The following is a 16,707-nucleotide window of genomic DNA, read 5'->3' on the forward strand; positions in this document are numbered from 1 at the left end:
TGCATGTGGAAGCCCACTGGCTTTGTGCAGCAATTCCCAGGAACCTTTGCTCCCTGATGCATCATTTGCCAGGCTGGGGATGCTGCAGGAACCTGGGCTGGCCATTGCCAGGACACCTGGAGAGACCACAGAGGATGGAGGTAGCTCTCAGGTTCACGCACCCAAGGAGCAAGAGCAGCACTTCTACCTCTTGCACATCTCCTGTGACATTGCCAGCACAGCAGTGCTGTCTCCAAGTGGTCTCCAATGCTGCATAGGGAAAGGCAGGGAAACAGCGAGCCCAAGCAAGTCTGGTTCCTGCTCTCCAACAGGGACTGGCAGGAGGATCACAAGTGGGAGAGGATGGAGGCTGCTGCTGCTGTACCACCAAGGTAGCCCCAGATGACACCTGCAACACCAGTGGCAAAGACAGAGCCCCAGGTGAAGGAAATGTCTTAGTAGAACCTGTTTGTTCCAGCTTTGATATGTGTTTCCAGATTTTGAATGTTTGTAATTCAATCTTTATTTTACAGAAAGATCATTAAATAGATGCAAGTGTCCTCTGGTTGATTCGCTCTGACCTTTAGTCAAGCACTGATTTTTAAAGGGGAAAAACCAAAGTATGTAAAAGCACAGCAATGTGGGTTCCATTTGGTTAGCCAGATCAATTCATACTTCACTCTTTTGTGGCACTACACTTAATGCCACCTCCTCATTGTTTTCACTGCCTCCTCTTTCCCCCTCAAATACACTTAGGAAGTTGTTCTGCATAATTTAGAATGGTTAAGTGTAAAATCAGGCAGGACCTATAGGGATATCCCCTCATGCTGCCATTCCCAGCAGGCCGACTGAGCCAAGCTATACCAGACTCTAACAGCACCCAGCTGGGACATCCCCCAGAGAACAGAACCACAGCAGAAATCCCTGATGCTATGTCATGAAGGTGTTCTTGTGTGCCAAAAGGGGCCAGCTCAAGGGGTGGTTTTTGACCAGTTGTGTGACACCCTTTCAGAACATGTTGAAAGCCAGGATCATATTCATTTACAAACATTTGTCATATTACACTTCCAAAACCAATTTTCTGTAGCAGACAAAAGGATTCATTTTGCTCAGTTTATAAAGCTCTTCAGTTCCTTACTAAACATGAATTTAAAAGAAGAGGTGAGCAGTGGAACACTGGAACACATTGCCCAGGCAGGTGGTGGAGGCCTCATCCCTGGAAGTTTTGAAGGCCAGGCTGGATGTGGCTCTGAGCAACCTGAACTAGTTGGGGATGTCCCTGCTTACTGTAGGGGGATTGGACTAGATGACCTCTAGAGGTCCCTTCCAACCCAGTGTATTCCATGATTCTAGATATGGCATAGAGGAAAATGGAAGACTCTAGATAAACCAAACCAAAAGGTACTGTAGAGAAACACTGAGCTATTAGTTTGCAATTCCTCTTTTTAAATTAAGCAAAAGTCTGAGGAGCACGCTTATGGTGTGAATTTAAACGTTTGCTCTAAATTTGAGAGACATAAGACTGTGCTGAATAGCAACAATGTGAGTCCCAGGCAGGCCAATGATTTCATCCAAAATAAACACCTTACAAGAGCACCATATGATCCCACTCCCTAAATATGGATCTTGTCTTGCGTAAGCTGGTACACTTTTGCTGCACAGTGCTCAGACAAGCTGCACTCTGGCTTGCAGCTCCATATGTGATCATCTCATTCTTATCTGTTCTGACTTAACACCAAATTCTGACAACATTTTGTTTGGCTCCCTGGAATATTCTTACAGAGCACCAGTTGTTGTGTAATGCTGAAGGCTTCAAGAATCCCAGACAAAATCCCAAACCACCCTACGGAAAACATCTAACACCAAGTGGGCGTCCCCAGTAGGAGTGCTCTCCCAAAGTGTCCTGACTGGCTGCCGTAAAGCTGACCACATCTCTTGGATTAACCTTTTGAATGCCTGCTATTTCATCACAAAATACATTTAAACATTCTGGTAGTATTTCTTTTCTAGGGTGATAGACAAAGGAATTACTCATCTGCTGAAACAACTCTCCACTTCTTAGAAGGTTTTGATACCATTCCGAAGCAAGGCTTTAATTGGCTCCACATCAGATGTTGATGTTTTCTCCCAGTTTGTTTTTTTATCAGGGGTAACAGAAAATATTTTCTAAAGAGCTAAATCTGAATTAGAGTCATATCACATGCAGGTTGTGGTCCAAGACACTGCAAAAATAACAACATTAGAGAAAAGGAATCTCAAGAGACATAAATGATGTTTGGTTTCTCTGTAACTGTAGGCAGGGAAGTGTTAGCTAAGCCCCAGTCACGGTGGCCTTTGAAATCCCTTCCTTTTTTCTCCTCTCAGTACTTCAAACCATGCTGCATATTAATTTCCTTTTCTTTGAGCTACACATCAAGGCAATTTTAAATCCTACCATAAACATTTTTAACATAGTCCTATTTGTCCAAAGGTCCTTGTTAAAGCCCACATCACCTTCTACCTTCCGTTCCCTTGGTTTTCTCACTGTTCTGAGAGTTATGATACACAGAATACATACATAGAATACACCAGGTTGGAAGAGACCTTCAAGATCATCGCGTCCAACCCATCAACCAATCCAACCCACCTAAACAACTAAACCATGGCACCAAGCACCCCATCAAGCCTCCTCCTGAACACCTCCAACGATGGTGACTCCACCACCTCATTCATCCCATTCAAGGCACTGCTCTACCATTTAGATCTGTTAGTCCAGATCTCTCTCTCTGTGTCTGCTGGCAATACCTCTCCCATGCATCACAAACCCTTGAACTGGACATCATTCAGCTCAAGCCAGCTCTCATCTTCAGTTACAGACTGCAGGTCATTCTGCCATTAAGGAACGACCTCATTGTCCACTCATCTGTTTTATCAGTTACTATGAGGCTTCCTCTCACACTGACCTGTCCACAGGGGAGAAATTCTCAACCAGAATTGTATGATAAGCAGTTGATAACTTGTTCTTTGAGAGTTGTGAAAGCTAAATAATGACATGCAAGAATCAGAGAAATGAGCAATGGGCTGCAACAAAGTTTTGTTGTTCAATTCAAACTCTTGGGAGTACAGCTTCAAACTACTACACACAGCAGTTTCATTTTGGGGGAGAATTAAACTAAGATATTAAAAGCAGAAGCTATTTTCTTTGTTGCCTCTCTGCATAATGTTTAATATAACGATGCACAGACTAGTTTCACTGTAAAGATGAAGCAAAGTTTTCTTGCATCTTCAAAGCCAGGAGCTGTTTCTTTTCCACAGATAAGTCTATGTAGTCAACAAAGCTTGGCACAGCCAATCTCCATAAATTATTCCAGATATACACAGCTATAACAGAGAGAACAAGCTTGTTCAGGATAATGATTTTTATAGATCAGTGCTCTATCAGTGCACTCTTAAGATAGGGCAAGCATCAAAGGAAGAATCTTTCTAGTCACATACATTTCACCTCAATGAATAATTGTTTTTAAAAAAGCAGTACCTTCTCTCTCCAAGATGAAAATATCAACTCAGTAACTCCCTGCAGTTGCTGCATATGACAGGGAAGTACAAAGAAAACCAGAGAATCATAGAAGTTGGAAAAGACCCTCAAGATCAAGTCCAACCATTAACCCTATTCTACTAAGTCATGCTCAGCCATATCCCCACGAAAATAGACTTTATTTTACTCAATGTTGATTTAAACTAGCTTTTAGCATGGAAAATAAAAGTTAACCATGAAATTTAGGGAGTAAACCATCATGTAAAGTTCACCATGTTAGATGCTTCCAGGACTTCCACAGTAAAATATGCCCTCTCTGTTCCAGCAAACAACCACCTGTGAAATTGGGTAAGAAGCTCCTCTGAGTAGCACTTACATAAAGAAGAACAGGAAATGGGCACAATGTGCAGCAAGAGAAATTCTGTTTGGATAGAAGGAAAAATTGCCAAGTGACAGTGATTAAGCATTGGGACAAGATGCCCACAGATTAACCCCTGCTCTAAGGAGGAAGTTGGACATGATGACCTCCAGACCGCCCTTCCAGTCTCAATGTTCTAGAGTTCTGTGGTGTATGGAAGGTGTTTTAACGTAATTCTGTCACTCAGATGATATAGTTCTATTCATCATGAACAATTAAATCCTCTAATGAGTTTAGCATCCTAACTGAATCTTACTTTAAAAGATTATTTGTTGGTGAGGGAAGGGGGAATTGCTAAGGGAAGGAGGGGATGGTATTTGCTTTTCACATGCTGTTCAGCATGCACCATGGTAAAGTCCCATTTCCAGCTGAAAAACCTAGGGAGCAAACAGTGTTCAATTATGTTAATACTGTACAAATAATTTATACTGATTACAAATACATGCTTTACAACTCTTCCTCTGAAGCTCATGGAACTGTTTTCTAGTTCAAAAGGTTTCAGAAAGACTAAATGCTTAGGTGCCATAGTCTGATGTAGTCATTTCCTGCTAATCTCAGAGCCGAACACTGCAGCTCTGGGTGACCTTTAATGATCTGTAAGGAAGTAGCTGCTCATGGAAACTTCTGTATTCTTTTGTCTTTGTAGTAATGCAGCTCAATTAGAATTTCAACCAAAAAGTTCCATAACATTAACCAACAACACTGAGGGATTAAAGAAAAACAAAATAATAATTAACAAACATATCTCAGGTTTTGATCTCTACACTTCATTTTCTGTGCTGGTTTCTTTGAAGAGTGTTCAATACTTCCAGCTCACTAGCTTCACAGAAAATGTCTCCACTTATCAAATAGACATGAAACAGATATTGAATCACAGAATGCACTGGGTTGGAAAGGACCTCTAGAGGTCATCTTGTCCAACTCCCCTGAATTCAGCAGGGACATCCCCAACTAGAGCAGGTTTTAAGTAGGAGTAGGAAGCTAAGGGAAGAGTGTCCACCTCAGAGAAAAGACCATGTGTATCTGGCTGTCAGCCTACCTCAGCAGATAAATGACTCTTCAGCTGCTCTCTGGACAGTCATTTTCACCCACCGGAAGCCACACCTTCACAAGCAATCACACACAGTAACCGGGCTAATATTCACAGTGATCGCCCACTCAGCATGATAAACCTCATCACCTTTCTCTCACAGCTTTTAGTAGTGTCTTCCCTGTTCCTTCCCGTATTTAACTCAATAGCAAAAGCTCCCCCTGCCATCAGTCACACAGCACCCACCCATCCATTTGCATCCGGGGGATATGACTCCAAAATGAACTCACATTCAAGACCCTATACGTTAAAGCGAAATTCTGAGCAGAGATTCTCAGATTCATTTTGTGAGTCATGATGACAGGAAAACTGTTGTGGTCATGAATAAACAGTACTGAGCTTTCTTACTTTGCAAGGTTTGCTTTTTTGGCTATGTGAAGTCTGCTTCCAGGGAATGAGGAAAAACTAGAAAACCCCCAAGACTAAGGTATTTCTTGAAGAGTTAAAGCTCTTGAGCAAAACCTAAATGAGGAGAACATTAACAGCTAGCCTATTTTTGCACAAATTGAAAAACTCCTCTACCAGTTGGGAACAAGCTGGAACTTGCACGGGGCCCTGCACCCACTGGCAAACATCTTAATTGTTCAGAGCAGACAAAGTCTGTTTAGTCACATCTGCTGAAGTGGGAAGGATATTACACCACATCTGTGCAGTCTGTTTCCACACAGGTCAATCAGTGCTTGAATAACCACTTTCCTCCAGCCAGAACACCACACACAGAGACCCCAACACACGGTCTGGCCATACACCTGGCTAGCAGACAAGTTGTCTTTTACTAGAAGCTTACAAATGAGCCATCGAAGAAACAATCTCAAGAGTCCTGATAGATATGCAGTGCCAACACACTTCCATTCACGCCTGGGAGGGAATTTGTAAGAGTCTAAGTATGCCTCAGAGAAATTTCAAAACAAGCACAAAGTTTCAGTGCCCACTGAGGATAGCAGTAACAAATCTAAACCAGAGAGGGAACCACAGTGGGACAAACTGGACAGGCAGCAGATGAGCCTGGCAGACAAATTCAGATTGGTTTCTTCAGTTATGAAGGATGGAGGTGGGCAGCACAGGACTCTTTTTAAGATATTCCAGCTGTTTTTTTATTCCATGTTCCAAAACAGCACAAAGCTACTCACCTACAGAATGTGCTGCACGGCACAAAAAGGTAAGTTAGAAACAGCACTGAGGTGGAGCTTGTGTAAATCATCTACACATGGAGTAAGTGCTTCACAAAGAGCCAGACATTGTTTCCCTCCTTTGGCAGTGGTACCTCAATTCTCAGCACACATCCTTACTTCTACCTCTGTCACATTGTTGGAAGGAGATTGAAGATGCATCTGTACACTCATAATGACATGGTATGCGAAGTGCCAGCTCTAAAGAGCAGCTCCATGACTTTTTCAACAGGAGCCAATCTTGCTCCACAAGACTGTGTTAAGGTCCAGGCACCCAGCACAGTAATAAGCAAAACCACATACTCGTTAGCTTACAAATCTTGCTGTGTTTGGATCTGTCTCATCTAGAGTATGATATGGCTCACAGAGCCCAAAGGTATATTGATCCTACTGTGGACAGAGAAGAGCCAGAGTGGAACCACGAGCAAATGTTTTGTTTGTATAAATAATCTTCCCTTCAGTTCAATTTTGCAGTACGGAGAATCTTCAGCCTTGCAGTGACAAAGACAATTCCAGGTGGCAGCTTAAGTCATTCATATGTATTTTAACAAATTCTGAATTGATAGGTACACGTAAATACAACAAATGCTGAAACCTATTTAAAATTCCAACCCTTCACAACAGAAAACTAGGCCTAGGCTTCATGTTTCATTAGCTAACCAAGGAGGATTTGGCTCTCACAAAGCAAAAAGACCTAAAAGATCAGGTTCAGTAAGAGCAATGATTTATTTCTATTGATGTCTCCAAGCTGCAGTCAAGTTTTTTAATCTTGGCCAGTGATAACATCAGGGGCATCATCTTAGAAACAATTGCTGTTTGCTTTATTTAGCGCAGCCAATCCGAAAGGGATTTATCTCTACACCAGCACTGTTCCCACACCAAGGGAAAACAAAATTCACATGGAGACCAAGAACAAAGCTGGGCAGGCATTTCGTCACATTATTGCATTTTGGGGAATTATTTTAAATTATGGAATTGCTGCTAAGAAGAAGAAAGAAGCCAAAGGCCCTCCCCCCCAAATTATTCAAAAGGCAGAAAAAGTTCCAAGTTATTCCTGTTACAAAAGTTTATGCACAAAGATGAGATGCAGCATAAAAACTTATAGAAAGTTATGCAGTGACTGAGTCAAGGTTTATTAAAAGGCAATGAGGAATGGAATAATTATGCTCGTGAACAGGACTCAGAGCATTAAATGAGCAGGACAATGAGCTAAAAGATTTAATGAAAGTGTTTCATAGAAACTGAGATGAAAGAGGTATTAAACTGGGGGTCCAATATCATAGAATGGTTTGGATTGGAAGGGACCTTAAAGATCAGCTAGTTTAAATCCCCTGACATGGACACCACTTACTAGACCAGCTTGCTCAAGGCCCCATCCAGCCTGGCTTCAAACAATTTCAGGTGCCCCCACAACTTCTTTGGGCAACATGCTCCAGTGCCTCACCACCCTCCTATCACTACAGACTGGAAACATTTTGCTGCCCAGGGAGGTGGTGGAGTCACCACCCCGGAGGTGTTCAAGAGGGGATTGGACATGGCACTTGGTGCCATGGTTCAGTCATGAGGTCTGTGGTGACAGGTTGGATTTGTTGATCTCTGAGGTCTCTTCCAACCTTGGTTATTCTGTGATTCTGTGTCAGAAAGCTGCCAGCTATGGTGGTAAGAGTGCAAACGATGACATATAAAGTAAAAAGATTTTTATGACAAGCTGAAACTTCTGTCAAACAAGGCATGGATGGGTTACCTTATGGTAACTGACTAGCTAAAGGGCACAGAGGTGCTAAAATTATAAAAGACAAGGAGGTGTCAGGATAAAAATAGTCATCAAAATAAAATGGCCTTCCGGTATCTGAAGGGGGCCTACAAGAAGGCTGGGGAGGGACTTCTCAGGATCTTAGGTAGTGATAGGACTAGGGGGAATGGAATGAATCTGGAGGTGGGGAGATTCAGGCTAGATGTGAGGAGGAAGTTCTTCACCGTGAGAGTGCTGAAGCCCTGGAATGGGTTGTCCAGGGAGGTGGTCGAGGCCCAGTCCCTGGAGGTGTTTAAGCCCAGGCTGGCTGAGGCTCTGGCCAGCCTGATCTAGTGTGGGGTGTCCCTGCCCATGGCAGGGGGGTTGGAACTAGATGATCCTTGTGGTCCCTTCCAACCCTGACTGATACTATGATAAAACATAGGTAAAAGACTGGACAAAGCAGCCACAGCCTCTATGGCCAGCACCTTCTTGGACAAAACCCTGGGCATGAAAAGATTTCAGTGCCACAGAAAAGTAGGCTTCAGTATGGATGCTGCATTTGCCTGAAGAATTAGGTTTGCCTTTGGAAGTGTTCAACTTTGTTAAGAAATATGGAAGAAAACGATTTTTGACATTTAGCAGCAGGTTAAACAATATAGGTGTCTCCTGACAGCTGCTTTTTTTTTAAGGATCAATAGTAATGAGCTGCTTGGTGGAACTCTGCTGACTAAGTATGGACAGATCAGCAGTTGACATGATGATAAATAAGTGCTTCAGAACTGGTTACTGAAGTCATATTCCCAAGGGCTGTACAATGGGAATTCCAGCCTCCTCCTGAACCTAGTCCTTTTAAATTGCTTTGTCTGTTTTGGCCCTAGGCTGCATATTAAAAATGATAAAAGTAGTTCTTTCATACTCAAAGCAAGACAGTTCAATTGCCAGTGTCAACATGACAAAAGTGCTTATGGCTATAGAAGTAGGGGAGGAAGCAAACATGGGGTAGGGGGGCCCCGAAAGAAAGCTCTGTAGTTAACACTAGGCAAGTAAGAACAGAATTTCTCCCTCCTGTTGAAGCCCAGACTTATCCTGCTGTACTTTTTACCTTCTGTGTGTTGACTAGACTCAGACTTGTTGCTCTAGCAGCAAATTAATTACAAATCAAATTCACTATAATTATTCTTACAACATAAGTTTGTATCATTGTCCCTGGAAACAACCCTATACCTCTGATACCCATTCAACGTTCATTTAATCCACATTTCCTTTTTTCAGTAATGGTGAGAAGAAATAACTAACAGAGGAATAATTTCTTGAGATGTCACCAGAATGCTGTGCTTTCTGCTTTCTACACATAGAAGGTAAGCAGATTCTTCTGTTCCCACAAAGTTAGAGTGGGCAAATGTTTCAGTTTCAGCAGAAGAATACTGGGTTTTGACACAAGTGAATTTGGTTTAGGGATAGACAGACCTACAATCCTAACAGACTGTGGTGGCTTTTCACAAGTACTAAAGAATATCTAAAACTCACATCCTATTCAGACTTTTCAAATATAATCATTAAAATCATGACCAAGATGCAGATTAGTGTTCACCAAGGGCCAGAATACAAAGTCAAAACAGTAACTTACTTCACCTGGAATAATTATTCCACTACCTAAGAAAAAACCTTTACAATTAGAGACATTCTATGACCTGGAGAGAGAGTGCTTCAGGAATGTGCAAAATTCAAAGGGAGTTCACAAAGCTGCAATTGTCAATTTGCATTTGACTCATGCTGTCATTAACTTTTTATGACCAGAAAATGCTCTAATGAATACAGTCAAAATATCCTCAAGAAAAATCCAGGTAACATTCGATTTCAAACTCTATACTTTATATTTACATGGTGTGTGTACACTTAAGGAACATGGCAAGAATTTGCTGTTACAGCACAAAGCTTGAAACAAGTGAATGCAAAACCAGCAAGTTAGCTGGAAGAGCCCTTTAAGAAACTACACAGCATGCAGTAACCTTCAATTTGATTTTAGTTTGTCCAGGAAGCTTTCACATCCTTTATTTACAAACTCTTATGTGGCAACTTCAATTATTTTACTCCCTAGTGCTTCTCCTCTTTTGGACATCTGTTTCTTCACACATTTTGCCCCAAGCAAATCAGCTGTCTTCATGACTGAATGAAATACCCCTCTCTGGCCCAAAGGAAAACATTTTTTGTTTGTTTAACTAGAAAGGAGGCAGCCATCAAAAAGCAGAGACCTTTACCTATAATCTGGGTCTTTGGATGCTAAGAACATTCTTCCCATAAATACCTGTATACTCTGAGTTTGAAAAGCAGGAAAATAAGCTTGACTCAGGTTACTGAGTCTGTCTTAACCATCTTGACTAACATTAGGCCTTCTGCTAACCATTTTGTAATCAAGAGGTAATTACTGGAGCTAAGTACTGTTATGGAAATAGTTTTCACTTAACCACAGGGAGGTTGTTTCTGGAAAACAACCCAGGAATGTTCTTATATCTCACTTACCACAGTGAGATGTTACCATCCATTAGCTGAGACCCAGTAGCCAATGTTCTTCCTTAGTACCTCAGAACACTAAACTGTGGGCTCAGGTTCATGTTACTACAGATACAGGACTGCCTTTACAAGGTACTGTCCTACTCCCATCCTCTGCACTGCAGCCAGCAATCAAACAACTGCACAGGAACCAGCAGCAGAAATTGGCATCATTAAAATTGGCATTATTTTTCTTCAGTGCTCCCTGGCATGAAATAATGATGTTAGAGTGGCACTCCAGGACTTCTGCCATGATGACATCATTTGCCAAGGCACATTCAAGCTAAAGAAAGCTCAGTTTCTAGAGCTCACACTGCAGTCGGAAAGCCTGTATCCTGCCTATGGATAGAATCAGAGCACCTTATCATGCCTCACTGTTGTTACTGGGCCTTTCAGCTACCCATCTCCCTGTAAATAGAATATTCTGCCCTATTTATTGATGCATCTCTACATTCAAAGTATTTTGAGTAGTTTATCAACCAATAGAGTGTCAACTATCTGCCATTTTCACTTGAAGCCTTGACTCTGTGACTTTTCTACAGATACCATATATTGCCTGAGTTGAGAATGGTAATACGCAGAAGCAAAATTAATGTTCCTATAAATCAAAGAGAATGAAAAAGCCTGGTGCATGGCTTGGAATAAAGCAGAAAAATTATGTTTAAACTAGAGAATGATAAATGGGTATAGTTGCTATCATTGATTCAGAAGGAAAGTGAGACATAGCAAGAGGTAAGAGATGTGGAGATACTTGGAAGGAGGATATTAATAAAGAGCTGTATTTAGGCAAGTTGTTCTCATCTAAAACTTTCCAGAAAAGAGTGCCAATAGTCTTAAAACAAGTGGAAAGCACCCAGAGCTGTCTGGAATATGATAAGCATCCAGTTATCACAACAAAACAGCTTTCATAAAATCACTCATCTCTTCCCATCAAATCAAACCATCTCTGAGCTCACATTCCTCATTTAGGCCTGACCATTTAATTCTCTCCAATCATCTGATAACTAAACTCGGGCTGCAGCCTGGGTGAGGTGGAGGCTTTCCAGAGCTCAGCCTCAAAAGCTCTCTGCTTGCTCACTCTTGCCTACCGCTGCAGATGGTCATGCTTTTTGTGATGGCCAATATGTATGAATTTGTACTGTGAAATGGCTCAGGGAAGTGACCTAACTTGAAGAACAAAACCCAAACAGAATCTAAAGCCAGTTCCTAACAGGAAAACAAACAAACAAACAAAACAAAACAAACAAAAAAACCCCACACAGCCACAAACAGAAATGGAAGTGACTGGATGACAGTGAATCTAAGCAGAAACTCTACTCTTCAGTCAATCTGAGAGCAAATGATTCAGCTTTAGCCAGCCTAAATTGTGCAGCTTTTCTTTGCATGTAAGCCTTTTGAAGCAAAAGCTTCTTTTGCTTTCCCAGCTATGTCAAGATGGCTAACACAAACCTTGCTGTGCTTATTCCTTTGGCTACCACAGCTCCATGACCATTATTTAATTTCCACTTTGCAAACACAAGACCAAGAACGACCACAATGATTTTTAAAGACAGAGAAGCAATCAATAATTTGGTCACATGGAACACAGAAGCAAGTTTGCTGGTTCAATGCAAACTGCAAGTACTTAATGGCTTAATGATATGTCTAATGAGAGGCAAGATCATTAACATTAGGCTGCAAAGTGCCTTCAGTGCCAATTCAAATGAAGACGACTTGCTTACCCGGCTACCACTTCCCTTCAGGTACTTGTTTGTCTTTCAAACAGACCATCACACATGACTCTCCTGTTCATGAGATAAAAATCAGAGAGTGTCTTTTGGTGACTAGGATCTTAATTCTGCTCCCTCTGAAGTCAACTGGAATTTTGGCATTTATTTAAACGCTGAAGGATCATATCCCAGAGTGTTTGTGCGGCAGTTCTGGAGGAGCGCCAGGCTTAATGAAATCAATTGAAATGCATTTTAAAGACATGGCCAATCAAAATATTTATTTTCAGACTCATCTCAGCATCTGGCCTGTCTGTTGAGCTGAACTGCACAGGGATGCTCCTTGGCAGAGACAACACACTGTTGCAACATGTTCTACAGGTTTCATTATACAACATTCCTGTTAATGCAAGCATCTGAAGCAGAAGCTTGCAAAGACTTAGCGCTACTGAAATACTATTCGCATTTTCTTTCTCATCTTCACTAATGGAATAATGTCTTTGATAGATCTCGCACATCAAGATCTTAATCCTGCTCTTGGAAGAAGTTCATGAACTTAGCCAGGTTTTCCCCCTGAGAAAAGAATCCCTTTCAAGATAAGCTATTTCTTTTTCTGAACCTAATTCTGCCACTTCAATGAAAATCAAGGAGCCAAAAAAACAAATTACTGAGGGTATTATCACTACTTTCTAAAAGTACAAAGTAATAATTAAAGTGGAAAATAAGCCTTTTTCCCCCTGTGGCTTGTTATCACCATGTTCTTATATTTTCAGTACACAACGTACTATGATAATTTGCTATTTTCCAAGTGTTTTGGAAGCACAGATAGAATTAAAGTTGAGGTGCAAAGATAACAAAGGCTTACAGGAAGAAGAGAAAAGGCAGCAGTCATTGCTCATATATATAATCTGACACATTTGCAGAGTACGTAAGTGAAGAGACAACTGAACACAGATCCTTAGTGCGACCATTTCATAGCTGTCAGAAGTCTTGCATGAAGGTGTTTATAGAAGCCTAGTAAGAGTCCAGCATTCCCTTGTCTTGCTGTGTTATTTACAAACACAAATTCTCCAGAATGTCAATTTCTACTGTCTTTTGAAATCTATTCTGTAAATAGCCACTTCCACATCTTGCTGTCTTCATTACAGGCACAAAGACCAGCACCTGTTCTCTAATCTTAATATTGACTTCATCTCCTTTCCATTATGACAAGGCTTTTCATTTGAGAATTATCCAAACCCAAGTTTGTACTTCACATGCAAAATTAAAAACAAGTTAAAACAATTACAAACAATTAAAAACAAGAGGTGTAAACTGCTCTGGAAAAAAAAAAAAAAGAGGGCAAAAAAAGTGACTTGACTTTACAGAAGGCATGTTTAGTAAGAAATCAGTGAGTAACAATATTCCAGATTCTGCAAACCTTCAGAGATGCTCTGACATAAGGAACTGCTAACTTAAAACTACAACATTCTGTTTATCCCATCTAAAAATACTTCAGTGTGAATAGCTACTAACACAGCAAGAACAGCCAAATATTCTGTGTTGAGATATCAATAGTATATATGAATCATAGAACTGTCAGGGTTGGAAGGGACCTCAAGGATCATCCACAGTTCCAAACCCCCTGCCATGGGCAGGGACACCTCACACTAGATCAGGTTGCTCAGAGCCACATTCAGCCTGGCCTTAAAACTTCCAGGGATGAGGGTTAATGGCCGTGGTGGTGTTTGGTTGATGATTGGACTCAACTATCTTAAAGGTCTTTTCCAACCACCTAGGCAGCTTATTCCTGTGTCTCACCAGCCTTATGGTGAAGAACTTCTTCCTAACATCTAATCTGAATCTACTCATTTCTAGTTTTGCTCCATTCTCCCTAGCCCTATGCCTCTATAATTTCTAAACAGATTTTTGTATCAACTTCTAACAATGCTATGTGTATGACTATTTTAATTGTTTTTAAAATTTGAATATATATTATAATACAAGGGTTTGTGGGGAGCAAAAGAACTCCTGGTTTTAATTAATGCATGACAATTAAATTACCTAATGTACATAAGATCTGAAAAGCCCTGGAAACAATAGCGGGTGGTGTTTCCTGGAATAGGGAGATATGTCTTCGGACTAGGAAGGAACACACAACACCTCACTTCAATGTTAAGCCACACAGCCAGGGAAGTATTAAACACAGGAAACAGAGAGACTTCTTGTCAGGAGAGCTACCCAGAAAATGGAAAAGTTAACTGTTTGCCTCAAGCTACTAAATTAAAAGTAACTGAAGTCAATTCTACTTATTTCTACAAAACAGCGTTATCCATTGCTAGGCTAAGCAAGAAAATAAACAGCTTAAATAACTGATCTCAGCAGTGGTTTTAAACTTGATGTGTTTCAAGAGCAACACATTCTGAGAACTGGTTCAAAGAAGAATCAGTCACCATTTTACCAAGTGATAGAAAGGTAAATTGAGGTATGCCTGTGTAGTGGATTTCAATACCCCAATTGAGTGTTGAATACAAGCCTTCCAAATTGAAAGCCAAGTCATATTGAGACATGAAAAAACTAATGTGCTAGGATCTGTTTTTCATGCTTTTTTTTTTACTGCTTTGTGTATAATTTTTAAATCTACAACTTAAGTCTTGCACAGTTCACACTGAACTGTGTTTTTTAACCTTCATTCCCAGTTAATATAGAAAAAGTAACCTACCTCACACCTTCTGTTTCCAGCAGGCGTAGCTAGAACTAATTTTCATAGTTTCATAGTATCATAGTGTCAGTCAGGGTTGGAATGGACCACAAAGATCATCTAGTTCCAACCCCCCTGCCATGGGCAGGGACACCCCACACTAGATCAGGCTGGCCAGAGCCTCAGCCAGCCTGGGCTTAAACACCCCAAGGGACGGGGCCTCGACCACCTCCCTGGGCAACCCATTTTCAATTATTAATGATATGAGATTCTGAAAACCCCAAATACTTTCTAGCTTTCTTTGATTATTCAACACCATGCTCATCTTCTAGATAATGTTGTGCATTAATCACCTGAAGGAAAACATGTAAATTGTGCACCAATCAACACTTAATTCCAAAGGGCACAACTGAAATGTGCTCGACAGGATGCAGTGCATTAGAACAGCCCCCTTTCACAACAGAAAAAAACAGAAGGATATACTATGAATTGTTTTTACTGGAGCTATAAGTACCAAATTATAGAATCAGAATCACAGGGTTGTTTTGGTTGGAAAAGACCTTTAAGATTATTGAGTCCAACCATCAATCTAACACCACCATGGCCATTAAGCCAGGTCCCAACGTGCCATGTCCGCACGTTTCTTGAATACCTCCAGGGATGACAATTCCACCACTTCCCTGGGCATCCTGTTCCACTGCCTGACCACTCTTGCAGGAAAGAATTTTTTTCTAATATCCAACCTAAACCTCTCCTGGCACAATCTCAGGCCATTATTTCTTGTTCTATCACCTGACACTATGGAGAAAAGACAGACCCTCACCTCATTACTACCTCCTTTCAGGTAGTTGTAGAAAGCAGTGAAGTCTCCCTTCAACCTCCTCTTCTCCAAAGAATAGTCATGAAATTTTGTTCCCCAACACAGCTTAATATTTGTTTTGAAGCATAGAACTTCTCCTGCACAGGATTTGCATGAAAAGCAGGTTATGTAGATGACAACAGAGCTTGGGAAATTATGCAACTACTGAATTCACCAAAACTGCTATCAGTCAAAATATTCTGCTCAGTATATCTTAAATATCACAAAATTTGAGTCAGTTTTCAAACTGATCAAGGAAGACTTGAACCTTATTACTCTCAATAGCAAAAGCTCCTTTGGCTTCCTTGCAAGATCTTCAACTAGCTCAAAACTGGTTTTGTATGTTTATTACTAAACATGGTTTCAACATGATTTGGACTTGTTCAACACAGTTATAAACCACACTATAAGGACAGAGAGCAGCAACATGTGAAAAACCTGTTAAAACCCAACAAGAATGTGGGCCAGCACAATAATTTTAAGCAGAGTTTTGCAAATGCTAGATAACTGCTTCTTAGCTTACTTTAAGAAAGTGGTAACAGGTGTGAATGACATGAGGGCTACAGTCAGCTGTGCTTCCAGGCACTAGGCAGTCCTACCATGCCCAAACAGATGCCTCAGCCTGATAGATAATACATTCTACTAAAGAGCAAATGCAAGAATGATAAACATTCTTGGTTTCTTCCTAGCAGTAGAAACCACTAGAATTGTGAGCATAAATCACTTCTTCAAAGACCAAGAGAGAGATGGGAACAACACTGTCCAGTAGGAATTTTTTATTTATTACATTTGGAACGGCAATTGTTTTCCAAAACTGTTTTGTCCTGACAAAAGAGAAACAGCAGCTTTGCTAGAGGGGAAAAGATTAGGTCTGTCAGACCAGAGACAGCTCTGATAATAAAGCTGAAGTTTAGTAAAAAGTAGCTTTTTTCCCCTTTCTTTTTTTTTAGCATGTGCCAACACAGTTCCCACTGTCAGAAGTAGTATTCATGAATAACTGATGCAGA

At 40.9% G+C, this 16,707-nt stretch overlaps 1 protein-coding gene across 6 annotated transcripts in view; it reads right to left on the bottom strand.

The window, feature by feature from the left end:
- ATG7 (autophagy related 7) overlaps window positions 1-16,707 on the bottom strand; it is a 129,197-nt gene that overhangs the window by 34,844 nt on the left and 77,646 nt on the right. Inside the window, exon 19 of one of the 6 annotated variants that reach the window (XM_068162684.1) lies at window positions 12,177-12,239. The exons of the other annotated variants lie outside the window; for them this stretch is intronic. Coding sequence (XP_068018785.1) covers window positions 12,225-12,239 — 15 coding nt within the window. The 3' untranslated portion in view covers window positions 12,177-12,224. The remainder of the gene's footprint in view (window positions 1-12,176; window positions 12,240-16,707) is intronic. 6 annotated transcript variants of the gene reach the window in all.

Source organism: Melanerpes formicivorus, unplaced genomic scaffold, assembly GCF_026170545.1.
Source record: "Melanerpes formicivorus ecotype bairdi unplaced genomic scaffold, bMelFor1.0.p_v2 SCAF_66, whole genome shotgun sequence".
Classification (NCBI taxonomy): Eukaryota; Metazoa; Chordata; class Aves; order Piciformes; family Picidae; genus Melanerpes; species Melanerpes formicivorus.